This window comes from Pithys albifrons, chromosome 2 (assembly GCF_047495875.1).
Source record: "Pithys albifrons albifrons isolate INPA30051 chromosome 2, PitAlb_v1, whole genome shotgun sequence".
NCBI lineage: Eukaryota > Metazoa > Chordata > Aves > Passeriformes > Thamnophilidae > Pithys > Pithys albifrons.
In genome coordinates this window covers 108,940,720-108,961,873 of record NC_092459.1, presented here as the reverse complement: position 1 = coordinate 108,961,873, position 21,154 = coordinate 108,940,720, and the positions used below count along the sequence as shown (strand labels likewise).

The 21,154-nt window shown below is 42.4% G+C and overlaps 1 protein-coding gene across 2 annotated transcripts in view; it reads left to right on the top strand.

The window, feature by feature from the left end:
- The window catches only part of VPS54 (VPS54 subunit of GARP complex), a 48,958-nt gene extending 28,052 nt beyond the window's left edge, over positions 1–20,906 (top strand). For both annotated transcript variants that reach the window (XM_071582051.1, XM_071582050.1), the window contains exons 11-24: positions 840–895; positions 2,388–2,484; positions 2,930–3,267; positions 4,808–4,937; positions 5,384–5,565; positions 6,327–6,439; positions 7,724–7,787; positions 9,717–9,822; positions 12,590–12,677; positions 13,586–13,707; positions 13,815–13,895; positions 17,240–17,347; positions 18,234–18,328; positions 20,296–20,906. In XM_071582051.1, coding sequence (XP_071438152.1) covers positions 840–895; positions 2,388–2,484; positions 2,930–3,267; positions 4,808–4,937; positions 5,384–5,565; positions 6,327–6,439; positions 7,724–7,787; positions 9,717–9,822; positions 12,590–12,677; positions 13,586–13,707; positions 13,815–13,895; positions 17,240–17,347; positions 18,234–18,328; positions 20,296–20,401 — 1,686 coding nt within the window. In that variant the 3' untranslated portion in view covers positions 20,402–20,906. The remainder of the gene's footprint in view (positions 1–839; positions 896–2,387; positions 2,485–2,929; positions 3,268–4,807; positions 4,938–5,383; positions 5,566–6,326; positions 6,440–7,723; positions 7,788–9,716; positions 9,823–12,589; positions 12,678–13,585; positions 13,708–13,814; positions 13,896–17,239; positions 17,348–18,233; positions 18,329–20,295) is intronic.
- The last annotated feature ends 248 nt before the right edge of the window (positions 20,907–21,154 follow it).

Below are 21,154 nucleotides of genomic sequence, written 5' to 3'. Positions count from 1 at the left end.
TAGATTTCTGTTGAATAAGGAAGATAGACGGGATCGGAGTGTTTCTGTGGCAACACTTTAGTGTTGTGACCTGTTGTCTCAACTCTTAGGGATACTTTTCCTTAATAAAGGAAACTGTTTCCTTCCCACACCTCAACTGTGCTTCCTCTTCAAATGCATTGCTGGGCTGTTTAGTTCAGTGCTGTTTTTTAGCTGTTTATTGCCAGGCAGGTGAAAGGGCAGAAGTTTGTAAGCACTAAACACACAGTTCACACTCAGTTCAAGGACAAGGTGTGTCCTTGAAGAGCAACACCCTTGTTCTTCTACAGAAGCTTCTGTACTGACCACCAGTGTTCAGAACATAGGTGGAATCCATGGAGCTTGAGATGGCACCACAGTCACCACTGGGATTGGACATTCTTGCTTAAAGGCAAGATGAGTTCCCACGCTACTGACTCATTTGTTCAGTTTATTGATTGGCACTTGGGACAAAACCCCATTTCCAATATGAATGGAATTGATTTGTACCTTGGGCTTACAAGTAGTGTGAAAACAGGTCAGTGAAATGGCTGTAAAACAATGGATGTGTTTGCAGTGAAAACTGATTGTTCTGGAGACCTGAAGAAACTGGCCAGTTTTGTGGGTACCAGTTGCTTTTGGGGGTTTCTTTTGGGTGGTTTTTTTTGTTTGTTTGTAGAGAAACAAGTTGTTAAAGTGATACAAATATGTCTTTCTTTTATTATTTTACTTCTCCTTATTTAACTTGAGGATTATTATGTATGTTATGAAACTCAGCAGCGGTTAGAAAGAAGCTAAGATCTTTTTTTGTTTTGTTTTTTTTTCCTCTTAAAATTTGACAGTGTGTGGTTAATACGGTATCGCAGATAGAAGAAATAGATACAGAAGTGGTTGTTAAGTAAGTATGCAGCCAGATTTTTTTTTTAATTTTTTTTGGTGGTGGGTGGGGATAGGGTGTTTTTTAGCATAGATAAATTTACTGTTCATGTTTTTGCTTAAATTTCCCTGTAATTAAGGATTATCCTTTTCTTTCATCTTAAGCCTCTGCTTCTGTCTGCCTCTCTGAGGATACTTGTGTTCCCTTTCTCAGTCAGATTCTAATGTTACCTTAAACTTACCTTTAAAATAAATACTAAAATTCTGTGAGTCTCACTGCAAGAAGCATAAATCCCTTGAATATATATCCATCCCCTTGAAGTCATTCCCTGTTGTCATAATCTGGGGTTTTGCATTAAGATGTGTCAGTAGTTTCAGTTCCTTCCACATGACTGGGAACAGGATCTATCCAGAGGGGAGACCAGGCAACTTCATCCCTAGAAATGGTCCATCAGGAACCTCCTAAAGCCCAGCCAAGGCAAATGCCACAGCAGAGATGGAGATGGAGCCAGGTTCCTCTCAGAGGTGTGCAGGGGAAGGACAAGGGCCACAAGGTGCAAGGTGAAAGATGAGAAAGTCCAGTTGAATCTTAAGAAAAACCTCTTAGGAAAAACCTTCTCTCTAAGGATGGTCAAACACTGGAACAGGGCCCAGAGAAGCTGTGGGATCTCTGTTCTGGGACATGGTCAAGCTTTAAGTGGGCAGAGCCCAGAGCAACCCAGTCTAGTTGGACCTGCCTTGAGCAGGGCTTGGCCAAGGTGGCTCCAGAGGCCCCTGCCAGCTTCTGGGTTTTTATGGCTTTGTGATTCACTTGGCTCAGCAAAGTGTTGCCCCAAGATAATAGAAATAGCCCAGCTGATAAAGCAAAGTGAGCGGAGAATCTGCATGGGCTTCATATCCCGATTGGGAAAAGGCTGGGCATGGGGTCATTTTTAAACACTGGATATTTAGTCACCATTCTCCAGTGTTTACTATTCTGCTGTTGGGCCTTAACTGTGTATTGCAGAGTTTTAACTTTTGTTCTGTCAATGAGTTTTCTGCCCTTTGCCACAAACAGCTGACTTGCACTTTAATAGCAGAAGTAGTCTCATTGCAAGGCCACACAATGGGCTTAATAACACGGCTTTTGTAACACTTCCAAATATTTTAATTTAGAATTTTTTTTTTCTCCCATGTAATTTATGAAAATGTTATTAACCCCCCTCCCTTGTTGGTAACACATACTTACCCATGGAAAAGAACATTATGCCCAGGAAAAAAACTAAATGGTAAATGTGAAGCTTTCATTTTTTAATATTATTATCTAATTTTGTATCCCTCCTTCCCCATTCCACTTACCTTGTGCTGGTCATGACTGGTGTTCAAGTAATGTCTGTTGTTCTGCCAGATAAAAGTCTACATAGTTTTCCCTACATTTAGTATTCCATTTAAATCCTGTGTTTTTTTCTTTATGTGCCAGTAGGCATCATGGCCAGAAAACAGTTGCTGTTTGCTGAATGTTGCTCTTTTTTTAGGCTTGCAGACCAGATGAGGATGATGAATTTTCCTCAGTGGTTTGATTTACTGAAGATTATATTTTCTAAATTCACAATCTTCCTCAAGAGAATAAAGGTAAGACATTCATTTACAAAGATCTTCACGTAGTTCAGGGAGGAAAGGGAATTAAATAACTTCCAATTTGAAGTCTTGAGGTGCTGCTTTTGATTATAGAGCTCAAAATTCTAATTGAAGGAAAGAGATGTGAATATTGGCATGCAGGGCAAAAATTATTAGTGCTAACAAAGAGAGCAGTGGGATGATTACATCTATTTTAGGGTGCTAGGGATTAGTACAGAACTTTTGTGTGTGTTAGATTGGTGAAAGAAACCTCTTTCTCAGAAACATCTGATATTGGTTGCCATCAGACGAATGGGTCTGCCTCCAAATACTAATTGCACAAGAGAAAATAAAGTCAGGATTTACTTCAATTTTGTGGGTAAATCTCTTCCTAGCCCAAAGTTTTGGGTTGGTTTGTTGTTTTTTTTTTTTTTGTAATAAAAGCTGTATCTCATTCTAGGCAACGTTAAATACTATCCGTAGCGTGGTTTTCTTGGTTCTAGACAAGAACCAAAAAACCAGAGACCTGGAGGACACCTTACAGAAGAACTCTGCCAAGGAATGCTCGGTGGACCCCGAAGTGGCTTACCTGACCCACGAGGGCATGTTCATCAGCGATGCATTCAGCGATGGGGAGCTCCCACCCGGAGCAGCCGACGCTGCCTCCCAAAGGAACATCTCCCCGAACAGTGAGCCCTGCAGCAGCGACTCGGTCTCTGAGCCCGAGTGCACAACTGATTCCTCATCCAGCAAAGAGCAAACATCCTCTTCTGTTACTCCAGGAGGAGTAGAGATGATGTAAGTGAACGCACTGCCCGTCTCTGCTTTTTGCAGCGTGCCAGGAACAAGGTGTGAGGTGCAGGCTGTAGTTTCTGATGATGCAGTACAGAAATGGCTTTGGAGGAATATGCTTTTTAGGGAAGTGAAGTGTAGTGAGTCTCCACCATCGCCCCTGGAGGCAGCCATCAGAGTGCACTGCTCCTGGCTCACCCGTGTTTCATTTGCTTGCCTAGTTTTCACCTCTATGAGTAGTGCTACAGGGACTGATTTATATCACTTATTACAGAAAAGAGTCCCTTCTCCATAGGTTCTTTTGGGGAGGCCACTTGTGTAGAGAGCAGGAGAGATGCAAGTCCAGCCTGCGTGAAAGACAGAGTCATGGCTTTAGCAGGCAGAATCATCTCTGTTCCCTGTCTGTGTTCCTTATGGCTATTTTTTCTGGTTTTTTTTAAAGCTGTTTTCATGGAATGCACCTTGATAAATTCTAGGGAAAAATCTTCTGTTTGTTGTTAACCATTTGACTTGCATAAATAAATAAATCTATCTCAGTGGTTTGGTTTTATAGGCTGTGCTGCCCTGGGGTGCTGCAGACTCCACAGCTGTAACCTTTTGGCATCCTTTTATGTATCCCTTATAGTGAAAGAGTAACAAAATGTGAAGAGGAGTCCAGGGCTACAGGGAAGAGCAGGGAAAGGGAAGGGGATTGGGTCCAAACTAGTCTGGAGCACTTTGCCAATTGTGCTAAAAATATACCACCCAGCTATAGCTCTTGAGGAACAAAGTTGTTTCTGAGGCTGGTTGCATAACTTCATACTAAAATGAAGTTGCTTCATTCCTCTTCTGGTTTTTATTGCACCTTTGCTCTGTGTTTGGAGCAGGCTAATAAAAATACAGAGAACAGTGTTAGCCCAGTTGTTGCTCTGTAGTGTCCCGAGTTTTCTCTCTCCTCTCATACTGTCAGTCCCTTGAGCTGGACCAGAAAACTGTGATCTCAACTAATGACATGAGCCATGAACAGCAGAGCTGTTGAACTCAGAACAGTAGACAAGTCATATGAGGTTTTTTAAAAAGCACCAACTAAGAGCCTGAAGTCTAAAGAGCTCATAGAATGGCAGCCTATAGACTAAGGCTGGGGGGAGTGCCCATTATCCATTTTAGGCCTTACACTTTCATCAGAAATAAAATGCTGTGTTTTATGTGTCATATGCTTTGTGATGCTCAAGTGTTACAGGAGCTGGGTAAATTTTACCTCAGTAAATGTTAATTGTATTTATTGTATTAGTAATGACTGTATCTTCTTTTCCCTTAGACCATTAACAGCAATTAGAATGTTAATTAAAAAAAAAAAGGATGTGCAGTTATGCATTTCCTTGCTACAGGTTCTGACATGACACTGACAGCAGCTTAGAAGATCCCATCTGTACAAAGTAACTTTAGTGATTAACTGACTGTCTGCATTCAACAGTTGCGGCAAGGCTCTTTCCTCCTTCACCCTGTGTGCAGAAATACTGTTCTTTCTAGAAACTGATGCTCAACCAACTGGTTCTGTCATTTGTAGGATCGGTGAGGACATGAAGCTGACTGACCTGGAACTGGTCAGGCTGGCAAACAATATTCAAGAGTTACTTTATAATGCCTCTGATATCTGCCACGATCGTTCAGTCAAGTTCCTCATGGCAAGAGCAAAGGTATGGAGTGTGGATCAGACTGCTGGTGGTGTCTCATGCTTAATGTGAATTTGCTCCCAGGTTACTGGTTTAATGAGGGTTCTGAAATGGCATTCATGATGGGAGTACAGTAACAGTTCTGGTGCCACAGGCACTGGGTGTTAATGCTCAGAGCACACCAATGTTAATATATCATGTCATTGTAAGACAGTGTAGGTTTCTGCTGCCTTTTTCATTTTCTTTTTGATGTTCTGACTCGCTGTCTTGGATGCTTCATGCAGAGAATGCATATCTATGACAAGGTAGCTGCTGCTCCCACTGTGATCTACCTTGTCTGTCCCATGTAGGGTTAAATAATGTGCCTCTTAGAATACTGGTAACCCTCAGACATGCTAACTAGTTATTTCTCTACATCTCTGATTTTTTTGTGGTGTTATATCTCCTTACAATGGTTTTCTTTGCAATAGGATGGCTTCCTAGAGAAGCTGAATTCCACCGAGTTCGTGACTCTTTCTCGCCTGATGGAAGGCTTTATCTTGGATACTGAGCACATCTGTGGCAGGAAGAGCATGTCCTTGCGAGGAGCCCTTCAGAGTCAAGCCAACAGATTTGTGAACAGATTTCATGAGGAGAGGAAGACAAAAATAAGGTATTTCTGGGTAGAAGATCTTTGTGTTCTTCCATGAATGATTTTATCAATCGTATGCCAGCCAAACACAATCTTTTCATGCTAAGAACACCAGTAAGCCTGTTAAGAGGAGAGGGTGAAAAAAACTGTATTAAACATCAGTTTTTTCCAAGTGGTTTAGACTTTTACTATTTTCATAATTTGATTTCTTCAAACTGAATTGTTCTAGTTACCTCAATGAGGACAGTAATGGCTACAGAAAGTACACAAGACTAACATTGAAGGGCAGCATTGCTCTGTCTCAGAAGTTTGAAAATAATTCACTTTCAACTGTTTTCTAAGGAGAAAAAAACAACAAACAAACAAAAAAACCCCACAAACAAAAATAAAAACAAAACCCAAACCACTTGGGGAACAGCCTTCCCAGTAACATAGATCAAGTCTATTTGCTTTCATCCATCAAAAGCTTTTAAAATCGGAGTATTTACACATTACTTCATTGGTAATGATCTCATAAAGACTTACTGCCTAGCGTAGTTTTTTGGTCCCTATGACAGATTGAATGAACAAATTGTGAGATCTCTGGACCGACACAGTGTTGTTCTGTTTTGCTGCTGCTCCTTGTTGGGCACCTCCTTCTGATAAAAATTACTAACATAACATTTTGAGCCAGTGGCTTTTTAAAAATTGTTGCAGTTTTGATTCCACAACATTACAGGCAGGGGAAGCATCAAGACAAGGCATTTCATTCTCAGCCTCCTCTCTTTTGTGTATATAACTAGCCTGCTTTTGGACAATGAGCGCTGGAAGCAAGCTGAAGTTCCTGCTGAGTTTCAGGACCTCGTCGATTCCGTGTCAGATGGCAGAATTTCTCTCCCTGAAAAAAAACCAGCAGGTGTGTATCTTGCAGTCCTACTGTGAAATGAATTTATGATCTGCCAGTTCTGCTGTTGAATGCTGATGGACATATTCTGATGTCATTCTCGATCTGTGTTTGCTCACTGTCTTCTGAGGGAGTGAGAAGGAAATTGATACTTACTTTCTTTGATTTATTTTTTTGTTACTGGTGTTGAAACTTCTTATGCTGACCTTGAAAGATTATTTATTTATTTTTTGAAAATAGAAGTATTAGCACAGACAGGGAACTAATTTTTTATACAAGTATTCCCAGTGTAGAGGCTTACAGTCCTTGCACAGGTTCAGTCTTTTCTCAGAACACACCACTGAATTGCCAGGGACTGAGGAGCACATGTGTGTGCTCAGCCCTCCTTGTGTGAAACAACGCTTGCTCCTTCCCACTGCTTCATCTGCCAGTTCCAATGAAAGGCAGCATGCCATGTGGCTGCTCAGGGAGGAGAAAACTCATGTTCAGTCAATTATTTACCTTGCCACAGAAACCTCATTTGACCTCAGAGAAGTCACTTTTTCTCTTCATGCCCCATTTCCCCATGTACACAGTGGGAATACTTAATGTGTTCTTACTTTGTGAGGAAACTTGCCCAATATTTCAGCAAGGGATGTGTGTGAATATTTAAAAGAGAAAGAAAACACAGAGAGGGGGAAAAATGGCCATAGATTAGAAGGAGGAAAATACAGTGATATTGTGGTGGGGAAATCCTGACCTCCAAAGTGGAATATAGCAGATACAGACAGTGATTAGGCAATAATCACTCCAGTTATGGAACACAACACCAAAATACGTTCCTCAAGTGTTGCTCTTAAAATAACCTCTTGCAGCTTCCTTCAGGCAGATAATTGAGCATGAAAAACTGCATCAGTAAGAGCTTCTATGAGGCCTGAAGAAGTGATTTGAAGCTAAAATATTAATATACACAGCAAATCACTTGAGACTATATAGAAGAAAACCTAGTGACTTTTTCTGCTCTGCTTCTTCTTCTGTTTGTAACCTATTGGGTTTGGAGTTTCTAAGACCGTAATAACTGTGGGACTTTGTCAGATTATTGACTAAAAATTGCAGCAGATAATAAAGTAACTTCATAGGTCGTAATAATTACGATGTGTTCAACTATCTAATACTGTAAAAAAGAGCAGTGCTCCAGAGATTGATTGTGGGTTTTTTCAAACCTTAGCAAGTGAACATTGCATTTTTATAAATAGCATTTTTTGCCTTTGTTTTTGGTTTAACTCATTCCTTTTCCCATCTTTCTAAAATGTCTAGCTACTGAAGAAAGAAAGCCAGCTGAATTCCTCATTGTTGAAGGACAAAAATATGCAACAGTTGGGTAAGATGCACTCTTTTCTTAGCAGTGGGTTAGTTGGCAAGAACTTCTGAGTAGAACTGTGATGAATGCTAACAGCTTCAGCAATCTTATTTAAATTAAAAATCCCTCTCCTTTCACAGAGTTTCCCTTTAGTTCCCAAACAGTTATAAAACATCTTCTGTACATTAAAATGCTCTTTTTTTTCTCTGAGTGACTGGGCTGAAATCTATATTTTTAATTGGTTTTTTTCCCAATGAATTAATGAAAACACATAGTCATGAAAATATATGTTTATCTTCATAGCACACATTTCTTGCAATCTAGATTCTCTCTGGCAAAAATCACGGACTCCTGGAAAAGTTTGGGATGAAAGGGACTATTAAAGGGCATTTAGTCCACCCTCCCTGCAATGAGCATGGGCACCTTCTACTAGACCAGGTTGCTCAGAGGCCTGTCCAGCCTGACCCTGAATGTTCTCAGGGATGGGGCACCCACTGCCTTTCTGGGCAGCCTGTGCCAGTGTTTCACCTCCCTCATTGTAAAAAATTCCTTCCTTTCATCTAATCTGAATCTACCCTCCTTTGCTTTAAAACTATTACTCTTTGTCCTTTCACCACAGGACCAACTAAACACTTTGTCCTCACCTGTCCTATAAGCGTCCTTTAAGTATTAAAAAACTACAGTAAGGTCTCCCTGGAACCCTCTTTCCTCCGGGCTGAACAGCACCAAAATACATGAGTCCTCTTCTGAAAATTGCTTATCTTATTCAGAAGCTGCAGATGCTATTTCTTGGCATCCTGGTTGCTTTGAATTGGAAAGTAGTTTCTTGGAGCTGGTTATATCAAAGACATTTTAAAATATACAATACTCATACTTCTTTCATTTAGAAGCATGCTGTGTTTCTAAAGAGTGTGAAGCTTAAGCATTAAATATGCACAAGAGAGAGTAAAACCTGGACGATCTCCCTCCCCAGAGTCCTAACATCAATTTACCCATGCTTAAAAGTTTGTGATGTACAGAATGTGTTGGACCAGCTGTCATTTTATGAGTTGCTTCATGATGATGCATCATTGTTCGTTAGAAACAGAGGCTGATGGCTGAGAACTTCTGTGCCAGCCAACTGCTACCACTGCAGAAGAGCATTTCAGGTTGAGTAGGAGCATTGCTTTAAAGGATAAAATTTACGTAATATATGATGTGTTTGATAATCCATCTGTCCTCATTTGAAGCTTGTTGTGTGTAGCTCTGTGAGCTTCACAGTGCAAGTATTTGTTTAGTTCTACACACTTTCACATGCAGTTTCATTGTACTTAGTCAAATAAAAGGCATCCATCAAAAATACCTAGATGTTCCCAAAACATTCTCCAGGTGTGTATTTTCAGTTGACTTTTCATCATCTTTCTGTACCCTACTGCCTGAAGGAAGAAAGGGATTTAGCTCTTTGAAATGTTAGCATATCTACTGCCCACATTTGATCTTGCCTCAGTTTTCCTGCCTTCTGTGTATGTGAATTCAAAGGACCATGCCTGCTCTGTGGAGCCTTCCCTACTTCCATCCAATAGCTCCCAAATTCTCCAGTGCCTTCTGACTTCAGGAGAAATTACAGGTGTTGAGCATCTTTGAATATTTGGTGCTATTTCTTCATAACTGCCTTCTCCCTTTGTGACTCCTTAGCATTTATTACATATTTTTTCAGAGATATTTGTCTCATAAAAAGTACTTTTTTCACACACTACTTTCTGGAATGAGTATATCTATCTTTATGTAGATCTCCTTTATATGTATGTGTATATATATATTTTATTTCTACTTCAGTTTGTGGGTTTATTCAGTCAGTATTTATTATCTCTAGCATTGGGTAGCATTCTATCGACATGACTGGCCCGTGTTTGATTTTTCAACATCTTTTGTGCACTGAGATGACATACTTGGCTGTTTCTTCTCTTGTAGGACAGTATTGCTGCTAATAAGGATAATCCTTGAGTACTGCCAGTGTGTGGATAACATCCCTTCCATCACCACTGACATGCTGACCCGCCTGTCTGATTTACTGAAGGTATGATCCAGATGTGCCACCTTTGCCAAGCAGGGGCAATCAGGGGGGACAAATGTCTTACTCCCTGTAGTGCTCACGTGTTTTTATGATTTCATATAAATTATCTAGAAATCATTGTGTTTGCTACTGTGCCATAAGGAAGCCTTTTAAGCCAAAGGCATTAAAGGTGCAATTTGTTGTGTGAATTATCTTTGGGAGGGCTGTCTTTCTTCTTGTTCACCTGAAATATTGGAAATCTCATGTTAGTAGTATTTAAATAGCTGCCTGTCCTTCAGGCTAGGTGTAGGATTAATTTGCTGAAGAAAAAGCAATTTGATCCCAGATGCCACAGAAATAGATGTATATTGAGGAAGGAAACAAATCCCTTGTTTTTTACAAGTCAGTAGGGCTATAGTAAGTAGAAGCATGAAAAATGGTATGGGATGAAAATGTAAAGATGATAAAACAACAGGATCTCTTTCTCATTTATTTCTCACTAGAGAAAAGGAAAGCTGGTAAAGTGTAGATACTGCAGAGTAACATTGTAAACAATAATTGAAGGAGCACATTAATGCACCTTAAAACTGTCATATATGTGTGTGTGTGTGTGTGTATATATATATAGTGATTCCAGGTAATGAAATTCCAGGCAGTCTTGAACTGTGACTGCAACCTGAGTGAAATTACCTGTGTGTATGGGCAAAATCATAGAATCATTTAGATTGGAGAAGACCTCTGAGATCAATCGAGTACAGTCATTAACTGAACATTGCAAAGTCCACCACTAGACCATGTCCTCAAGTGCCACATCTACACATCTTGTAAATACCTGCAGGGATGGTGACTCCACCACTCTGCTGGGCAGGCTGTCCCTGTGCTTGACAACACTTACAGTGCAGATATTTTCCCTGGCATCCAAACTACATCTCCCCTGGTGCAGCTTGGGGCCATTTCCTCTCAGCCTGTCATTTGTTACCTGTGAGAAGAGACTGACCCCCACCTGGCTACAACCTCCTTTCAGGGAGTCATAGAGAGTAATAAGGTCTCCCTTGAGACTCCTTTTCTCCAGGCTGAGCCCCGCCTTGAGCTCCCTCAGCTGCTCCTCATCCAGCTTGTGCTCCCAGGCCCTTCCCCAGCTCTGTTGCCCCTCTCTGCACTCAAACAGAATTTCAGTGTCTTTCTTGTTGCTAGGGCCCCAAACTGAACAGACATGCTTGTAATTACTGGGTTGTTTAGATGGTGCAGACAAGAGAAGGCTCATGGTCTCGTGCTGGTGCAGAAACACTTTCCTCCCAGCAGGCACAAGGAGGGGATGTTGCTCTTTGCTGTTTCAGACCTGCTGCTTCCTCACTGCTCTGTCTGCAACAGGTGGTCTGGGAACAGTCATGCCCACAAAAAGCAGAAGGGAGAACGTGTGTTCATTGTCCTTTATAGAGCAAGTTTTTAATGGTCTGCCTCACAGTTAACACTAACCTGGGCTAAATATCTCAGAGGAGCTTAGGCTGTGTGAGATAATACCTGTCTTTGGCTCAGTGATTCTACTTCTGAAGTCCACCCAGAGGCATAAGAAAAGGTCTTGCTTTTCTGGAGGAGGAGATGAAGTGAATTTCAGACAGTTTCAGACCCTGACCTCTGTCTGAGTGGAGTGTACGTTATGCCTCTCAGGTCAGGAGCCACACATAGCTCTGGTTCAGTTGTGGTGTGAGGTCAGGGTTGCTATTCTGGCCCTGGATACACTAATCTGGCAGTTGGATGTGTGTGGTTCATCATGTGTCCCCTGTGGGCCTGTGTTTTGTGACTGATTGCAGGTAATAGCCAGAAAATTTTTCTTCCTTTTGGTCCTGAATTATCATGAGGCAGGACCTGTGAAGCAGGATTGTGTCCCCCCAGAAAAGGAGATTTGTGTGAGGGAAATCCTCTGTGTTGCAGACACAAGCTGCAGGGCAACCTTGTCACAATTTCTTCTGAATCTTAAGTTTTGCCTCGCAGTTTCCATCCCAGTCAACAAACCATTCTGTTCAAACATGAGCCCTTGGACTTCTGCTCTCCATTCAGTGCAGGAGTTTGGAGGGGACAACAGCAATGGCTCTTCTACTGCATCACCTGGGCCAGTCTGGAATATCTGTTGTGTCAAGCTGGGTCATGAAGCAGAATTCTAATATAAGACAGAAGATGCTGACAGCAACTGTCTTACTGTCCAGAAAACTTGCTGGCCTATCAGAGCATTTCCACTCTGATATTACAGATCTGCTGAAGAAAACTAGCAAGATCCTTGCCCTTTGCCCCATCCAAGCTCCTGGTTTGAGGAGTCAGTTTTATAGATTTCTAATATAAAGCTGTTCTTGTGTATGGCTTCCAAAGGAAGGTTGAACATGACTGGTCTGCATCAGGTCTGTCTTGCTGCTTTGCTTTCACTCAGAGAAGCCTTGCCTGAAGGTCTCATAGAGTAGCAGAAATTAGTCCTTGAATTGAAATCACTGAGTATCTGTGTTTTTAATAGCAGTATTTCTGCTTGGCATTGCTGAAGCACTGCCCTGAGTGCTTTAGCATAAGCTGAGTCAAAAACCACTATGCCAGTGACTACTGAGAGTGGTTAAAAAGTTCCTTTTGTCTTACTGGTTAATAGTCATGGAATCCTCTGGATTAAGAAATATGTGAAACTCTGAAACTGGCCTTCATAATAACATTTTAATCTTGCAAAATTCTGTTGATAGTAGTTCTAAACTGTGGTTATGTATAGTTGATAAAGAATCGGCGTGAATTTTCACTGTCTTTTTCTTTCTCACAGTATTTCAACTCTAGAAGTTGCCAACTAGTGCTTGGAGCTGGTGCATTAAAAGTTGTTGGTTTGAAAACAATCACTACAAAAAACCTAGGTATGGATTTCTATATTTAAGATGCCAAAGCTTTTTCTCCTGCCTGTTAAAAAAAAAAACCTAAACATTTATGATGTTATGTTTGAGTTTTGGTGCCATGACATGGACACAGAGGGTGAACAGACCTTGCTTGCCCAGTTTCGTGCTGCAGAAGTTCTGATACGCTAATCCAGACCTCCAGTTTTAAACTGTCTCCTGAAATTAAGAGCCTTTGATTGATGGGTTGAAGCAGGTGTCTTAATTTACGGTTCCCATGTTTCAGGGTGCCCTGATTACCAGCATGCATTTCCCTTTTGGAAAGGGAACAGCTCAAGGAGGAGTTGAGGGCTGCTCCCCAAGGGGCTGTGGCCATAGCTGGGTCAGGTCTTTGCTGCCGCACCCTTGGCCACTGTGGTGACCATTGTGCAGTGTGTGTCCTCTGCTGGCTCAGGCTTTTTGGACTCAGGAGAAGCTCAGTTTTGGGGATCCAGCTGGCACTGCAGCAGCAGCAGGTTCAGGGCAAGTCAGCACTGGCAGGGCAGGGTGTGTGTACACACACCACTGCAGCAGAGAGATTGATGCCTGAGAATGTGGTTTCTGAGGTTAGGTGGCTGATGAGTCAGGTCTTTTGAGATCTCTCTGATGTCTGCATGTGCTCATGGCTCAAAAACTCAAGCAAACACTTAAAGCCTCGTGGAAAATTAGTTCCTTATCCCATATCTTATCAAAGCTGGGTGTGAATAGCCAGCTGTCAGTCTGGCATCTTCACTGGGTGGGGTTTCCCAGTGGAAACAAACACATTTAAAACAGACTAACAAAAAACTGATAAATTGTGTCAAGATCTATTATTTATGTTAAAGGAGATACAGTCCATACAAAATTGCTCTTCCTGTGGAATAATTACATCATTTTTCTTTCTGGATTTACAGCCCTTTCCTCACGTTGCCTACAGCTCATAGTACACTACATTCCTATTATCAGGGCTCATTTTGAAGCTCGATTGCAGCCCAAGCAGTTCAGCATGCTCAGGCATTTTGACCACATCACAAAGGTAATTCTTGTGGCATTTCCTGATTAAACACAAAGTTCTGCTTTTCAACTGTACTCTGAAGAATATGAATGCCATTGGAGAATGAAACCTGCTTTCTTCTGTTACAGGATTATCACGACCACATAGCTGAAATTTCATCAAAGCTCGTTGCCATAATGGATAGCTTATTTGACAAAGTATTATCCAAGGTAATCATTTATGGAAATAATTACACACTCTCTAAGTTGCAATTGGAGGTCTCATTGTATGCAGTCTAGGTCTTTCAAATGGAGTCTCAAACTTTTCTAATCAGGACTTGTTTGAACTTCTTTAAGCTGTATAAACAGAAGGCTCTGTGCTGTTCTCATACATGTGTTCTGTGTTACCATTTGCCACCTGGGCATCAGTTGCCTTCACTCCCACAAGAAGGAAATTTTCCATTGCCTCCTTCAGCAGGAACAGAAGTGCTTTGGCTGATGCAGATGCTCAGGTGTTCAGGAGCTGGAGTGCTCTCCTACCCCTGGCAGCTCTTGTCTGCAGCCAGGCTCAGCAACTCCCATTTCCTGCTCCTTCCAAAGGTGCCTCTTTGGAAGCAGGGAGGGTGGCATTTCCCACAGCTGAGGAGGAAGAGTTTTTGGAGGGGAAGGACCAGCCTGTCTATTGGGCTGCAGGCCTGGGGACTGGAGGTCTGTGCTCAGCAGCTCCTGCTCTGGAGCAGCATTAGTAGCTGTCCCATGAAGTGCTCATGGTGTATTTTGGTTTTTGAACACTCCTCAGTTTTTCAGTCTGGTCCTGGGCTGGATCTGCTCACTGTAACTCACCTCAGGGTGGAACACACAGAGAGACCTCCCCAAGATGGGACCTCCTGGCCCACAGATCCAATAGATGAAGCACAGTGTTGTGCTTTTTACAGCTCAGTGTTGTGCTTCGGATTTTATGGTCTTTGGGGGAAAAAAAAGCTGTTTTATGAGAGAAATATATTAATTCTTTAGTGACAGATTGGATTGATTGGCCTGGGCCAGCCTCTTCCTTTGAGAAGCTCAAGAGAAGCAGGGGAGCACAGGTGGGGGACTGGCAGGTGAGAGCTGCAGTGAGGCAGCTGTAACAGGCAGCATTTCTGTCTTCCTTGCTGTTTCTGTTATTTGATTGTTACTTTATGTTGTGCTTTTTCATTTTGTCTCTTCCTTTGGTCTATCAAACAGTGTTACCTCAACTTAGAGGGAAACAAAAAGAAGGCCAAAAGCATTTAAATTGGGTATCCTTGCCCCTGTTGTGTTTACTTTGTTAAAAATATGTTTATGCTCTTTTCTAATGATTAAAATGGACTGGTGCTTTTTGGGGGGGTTTATCCCCCATAAAAATAGATACTCTGTGAAGTAGAATGGCTTTTTGGCCACTTCACTCCATAGCTCTTGAGAATAAAAGGCAAATGCAAGAATTTACATTATTGATACTGAACAAGTTTGCCCACAACAAGTTTATGTTCTTGATGGCAGTTGGTAAGAACCCATCCCTTACTGTCCTTCCACCTTTACAGCCCATTCTCCCATTGGGAACTGGCACAAGATATAAAATGAGAATATTTCTGTCCTTTAGAGCCCTTAAGGGTTTGAGTGGCAGTGTTTGGCCCACATGAGTGCAGCCCACAGAGCCCAGGAGCAAAGGAGACTGTGTTGATTTACCTCCATTCCTACTTGGCTCATCTTGCTCCTGAACTAAGGAAATCTGAAGGGTGTGAAGCAAATAAAACCAGGAAATTTGCAATGGGCATGTCAGTACAACCATGTCAGTGTGTTCTTGGGGTTATGTGCTTTTCTGAGGGTCCAAATATTTCAGTGTCCTGTAGATAAAGTCACCTGCTCTGAGGTGTGTAAATCTGAATGAGTCGGTGAGTTCTGTAGCAGTGGGTGTCCAGCACGCTTCAAAACCAGGAATTGCAGGATCCAGAAACCTGCCTTGTAGGAGACAGATAGTTTGGTGAACAGAGGATACCAGGAGACCTGGCACTTGGGTATGATGAGCAAGTCACTTCTGATTTTCAGGCTATGCTTCCCCTTGGGAGCTCAGTGGAACAGGAGCTGTCCTCACCCAGTGCCACTGTGACAAACAGGTTCAGCAACACCTCCCAGCAGCTGTTACCCTTGGCAGGGAGATAAAACAGGAAAGGGGGTATTGAACAGTGGAAATAATATAATTAAGGAATGGAAAAGGCTCATTTGATTCCATGAATAAGTGTTCATGGAAAAAGTCCAGTAAGTTCTGAGCTTCTCTTAGAACTTGGTGTCTTGTGACTGTTTGGACAGGACAGCAGTGAATTTTTGTCTGATCCCTCATGGTGTTGCATGCTGTTGACCTCAACTGGAGATAAAAATGGCCAGCACCTTGCAGGGCCGGAGCCTGGGTTACTTCTGTTGCTTTTCCCTGTGACAGAGAAGTTTGCTCTGGGTGTTCTCGTGCAAGAGCCACTGCTGCAGCCTCCAGTTCCCTCTGGCTTTACAACATGCTGGGAAGTTGGAAATCATTTTCTGCTTAACTTCCCTATCTTGAGGCATGATCCTCATGCTGGGTGCTTGGCCCCTGGAACAGTAAACACTATTTTTCTGCTACTTCTCCTGTCAAAGTTAGGTCATTGGTTTGGCTTTCCCATAAAGATTTTCTCAAAATTCCACATTTCTTGTGTTCTCTCATGCTCAGACAAGTTTTGTTCTCTTTTGGTATTCAGGCTAACATAAGAGCAATCATCTCCTCCAATCTCTTTGTAAATGATGTAGTCGTAACAATTCAGTTCTTCCCTGAATTGTGCAAGGCTCCATGGGGAAGTGTCACCTTCCCAAAGGTGAGCTTGCCAGTGTGTCACCTGGGTCTTTGCTCCACCTGGAACTTCAGAGCTGGTGTCACTGTTCCTGGTAGAGGTTCTCTGTTTTTGAAATCCTGTTCAGATCTTCCCTATCCAGAGTGCGGACATAAGAATTTTGTTCCCTCTGTAGTAAATCTCTTGCCATCTGGTGTTTTCCAGTGTCTTCTTTCTTGGATTTCAGGCACTGGGAGAAGGGAAATTTTTTACTTTGCTTTCCAAGGTATTTCTGCAGTGCTTTTGTGGGGTTTTTAATAAAGTGGTGTTGGTGGTTTTTTTCTTTGCCAGTGATGAGTTTTCAGGAGTTTTTATTACTTGATGGTTTCCTTTCCTTGATTCTTCAGAAATATGGAGGTATGTGATCCTAGAGAAGTAGTTTTCTCTCATGAAGTACTTGAGGGGCATATGTGTCAGAGCTAGAGGTGCTTGTCTGTCATTGACTCATCCCAATCTGAAGGAGAGGGCTGGCTCCAGCCATGGGGCCTGCACTGGGGTGGCTGGCACAGGGATCTCTCTGCATCTGTAATTCATGGCTGGACCAGATCATGCCCTGTGACCATTTTAATTTGAGCTGGCCTAAATGAACGTTGATTCCTGATGTCATTAGCAAAGCAGAGCTTCAGGTGGCTGGTGGGAAGTCTCTATATAAACCCTTTTAAAGTGGTAGAAAAGAGTAACTGATTGTGTGTTTATTTGCAGTACGAAGTGAAGGCTCCTGTTCCTTCAGCGTGTTTCAGGAATATCTGCAAGCAAATGGCAAAGATGCATGAAGCTATATATGATCTCCTTCCTGAGGAGCAAACTCAGGTGAATGTTATTTTTGAGCCACATCCAACACCTCACTTGCAAATGCACATGAACTAAGTAAAAAGAGAGGCTTTATCTGGGGAGAGGGGAATTCTTTTTTGAGTCTTTGTGAAACCCACACGTTAAAGGGCTTGGCAGCAGCAGTCACACAGACAGATTGGGCTGAACTGAAGGATGTGTTTGTATGTGTAGGGAGGATGATGAGATACCCAAAAGGAACAGATCTCAGTATTTTGAGCTGTCTTTTAATGTCTAGAGAGGGCGATCTTCAGGAATTAGAGCTGGAATTCTACACAAATGGCAACACTTTGGGGGCTCAAGTACAGCCCTTTGAGAGGATTATTCTGTAATGCTGCTCAAAATCAGGAGCTTTCAAAGGTCCCTAAATCTATCACGCACCCAAATTGTACCAAATGTGCTTTTCTAGTATTTTGCTGCAGTTACTGCTACTGCAGAGTTGCAAATCTTAAGGACAGGAAGGACTGATCCAGTCAGTGGACACACCAAGTTGTCGTTTCTCTTTCGCATCAGATTAAATGGTCCCTTCAAACTGTTTTTCACATTTTTTTCTTGGAAAAAAGACTTGAAGTGGTGCTAGGAAAGAGGTTTGTTATCTTCCAGCCTTCATACCAGATGCTAGATCCTTCAAACAGATAAGACAAGTTCATGCTCCAAAGAATTAGTAAGAGAGGATATATTGTGTCCTGTGTGTTACAAATTCTGTCCAGAAAGACTAGGAGGCTGAAGCACAGGCAGAAGGATAAAATCACATGAGTTGCACAAACAAACCCAACAGTTAGTGATTGGAGGTGCTGTATTTCCTCTCTGGAGGCAGTGGTGCAAGCATAGGGACAGATCCTTACTCTGGTGCTGTGTTTTCTTGTAGATGTTGTTTTTACGAATTAACGCAAGCTACAAACTCCACCTGAAGAGGCAGCTGGCCCACCTCAATGTGGTCAATGATGGAGGACCCCTGAATGGGTATGTTGGGGCACTCTTTTTTCACTGCTTAAATAATTGGGCATTGTCTTCTTCAAGAAAGCTGTCACTGCAGAATGCAGCCACGCTCTGTGTTATGTGCCTGGTTTGGAGCCTTCTTACACTAAAGGACATGACTTGTGCTGTTCCATAGTAACCAGGAGTGCAATCCACTTGGTAACCATTTGGGAGCTGGACATTGACTGGAGACCTGCTGTAGGTTTCCTCAGTTCATAGATTGTTTTTTCTCCCTTTGTGTGACAGCAGCAGCCACAGTTTAGTTCACATGAATGACATGATTCCTGAAGCAGTTTTGAAGTGTGCATGGATGGTGACTCATGGCACTGCCAAAGTAAAAACAGTGAAAAGCAGCATTTCATCTGTGCAGTGGGCAGCTGCTTTACAGAAACAGTTTTTACAGCAGAACTGGATTTGAAACAGATTATGCTCACAGAGCTTTTCCCCTTTCCTGCCCCAGCCCAACTCTCCATCCCAAAGCAGGTCAGTGGTACTTCTCCTGAGAGAGGGTGCCTGCCTGTGCCTGATGTCCCCACCTCCCAGGGAAGCCTGCAGCCTCTTGCAGGCTGAATCCTGTTGTCAATTGAATTGTCCCCTGAAATGGTGGGGTTTATAATAATTCTTAATGACCTTGAGGGGGGTGATGTGGTATTTGCAGTGTAGTAGGAGTGAAATTCAGTTGGCCTACCCACATGCAAGAAGAGATTGTCTTAGGTTGAAGAGATCAGAGAAGGAGATAAGTGTTTCAAAGGTTGCTGAAGTGAAAGAGTTTTGTTCCTGTCCAGTTTATTCTTGTTTGTCCTGCTTATGTGTATTCCTCTTTGTGAAAGGATTTATCTGAAATGGTTTTCTGTACTCGGGGTGTATTCACAAGGTGACATCCCCTTGCCTTTGGTACTTAATATGTGCATTTGTTAGCCAAGGAATGAGGCCACTGCAGCCCCACTGAAGTGAGAGCACCTGGAGTGTGTTTGGGCTGTTTCACACTCAGATTTTCAGTCCCAAACACTGTGCTGTGTCATCTTCATCCTGTGCTGTTGGTTTTGTTTGATACTTGTGGTTGGGTGGCTTTTTTGTGGATCCCTTTTTGACAGGTGCAGGCTGGGGACTGTTCTGGTGCCCGACCAGGCTGTATTTCCCAGCAGGCAGAAGGGGCTCAGCTGGCCCGGGACTGTTTCTGTGGTGGCAGCACTTCCTCACTTCAGACACAGCTCTCTGGGAGCACAGGGTGGGGCTGTTTGAGAACATCAGACACAGGATGTCACTCATTGCTGTTCCAGGAGTCTTCACTGACCAAGTTTCTAACGTGCTTTTCTGATCCTCATCCTGTTTTAAACTCCGTGTTTCTGTAATAATAGTCAAAATTCAGTTCTGAGACTCCTTGCTCATTCTTTCACAACTCCTGCTCCTACATCTTGCTAGCTGTAAGCATCGTGACCCCGACATGTTTCAATAATGTCTGAGGGATTTTAATTCTGTATAAACTGTTACTAACAATGTAGCTATTCTGCTGCTTTGTTGGTTTTTACATTAACCATAGAATCATTACTCTCTAGAATAAAGTTAATGTTGCAATAATTAATATTCCTAGTTGCAGTGGAATTGGGGGTTTGAATCTAGATAAGCCTGGGATTACAGCAAGAGAACAGACCTTTATATGCCTAATTCCTGCTGAGTTTTCTGAACTCGTGGTTTGATCTCCCTTCCCTAGAACTGGTTTTACACCCAGCAGTAATCCTGTTATAGATGATCACTGCTGTACAATCAGCCACATCCATAGCATTGAGTTTTGAACTGATACTTAAAATATCTAATCCAGGCATAGGATTTGAACATGTATTGTAGTAATTGTGTGCCAAAGTCCTAAACAAACCCTGGCTCTTGGTCTGAGCACTCCAGGTGGATGTGATGGGGTCAGATTCTATCTAACCTTGTCATGTGTTTCTCTGCAGGCTGGTTACTTCAGATGTAGCTTTTTACACTGGAAACCTTCAAGCTCTGAAAGGCCTTAACAACTTAGACCTAAACATGGCTGAAATCTGGGAGCAGAAGAGGTGATAATCCACTGGGAGCAGTCACTTGGCTCTGACAACAGACTGACTTTCTTCTAAGCAGCGTGATGAGGATGAGGTGAATACTTAAGCCCCAATTCCAAGAAGGGGCATGACTGATAGTTGGGGGAACGACTCAGAGGGAGCTGCAGGGAGCAACCCTCCCAGTGTCCTTCAGCAAGAAACAAGTGATCAACTGTCTGTGCAATGTTTTTTCATTCTCTCTGGAAACAGACTCAGGTTTCTTTGGACCAAATCCAAAAGAACACATAGCTGTAACACAGCTGTAGTTGTCTAGAATGCTCTGTATATCTTTATATTAAAAAGATGCTTTGCATTTCTTCTAGTGCAATGAAATTCACATGGTGTCCCACCTTATTTAATGATGGTACAATATAAAAATCTTGCAGTTGGAACTCTGTAGAAAATGTTTTTCTCTATGAAACTATGCTGTTCTAAAATTTATTTTTTTACAGAACTTTATATAAATAAATGTCTTTTGATTGCTTGCATATAGGATTCAGCTTTGTTAGGGAGCAGTCCTGTGTGAGGGGGATTTCTCACAGCTGGGCTCCAACCTGCCAGCTGAAGACAGGATTTTCTAACAAATTTCCAGTTCCCCAGAGCGTACATGTGGGATAGAGGAGTGAGCTGACCAATTATCAGCAGTGACAGGTTAACAGTGGGGCTCCTGTGGGAAGTGGAAGGAGGCAGAAAAGGTGGGGTGGGGATGGTCACACTCAGCTGCCCAGCCCTGGAC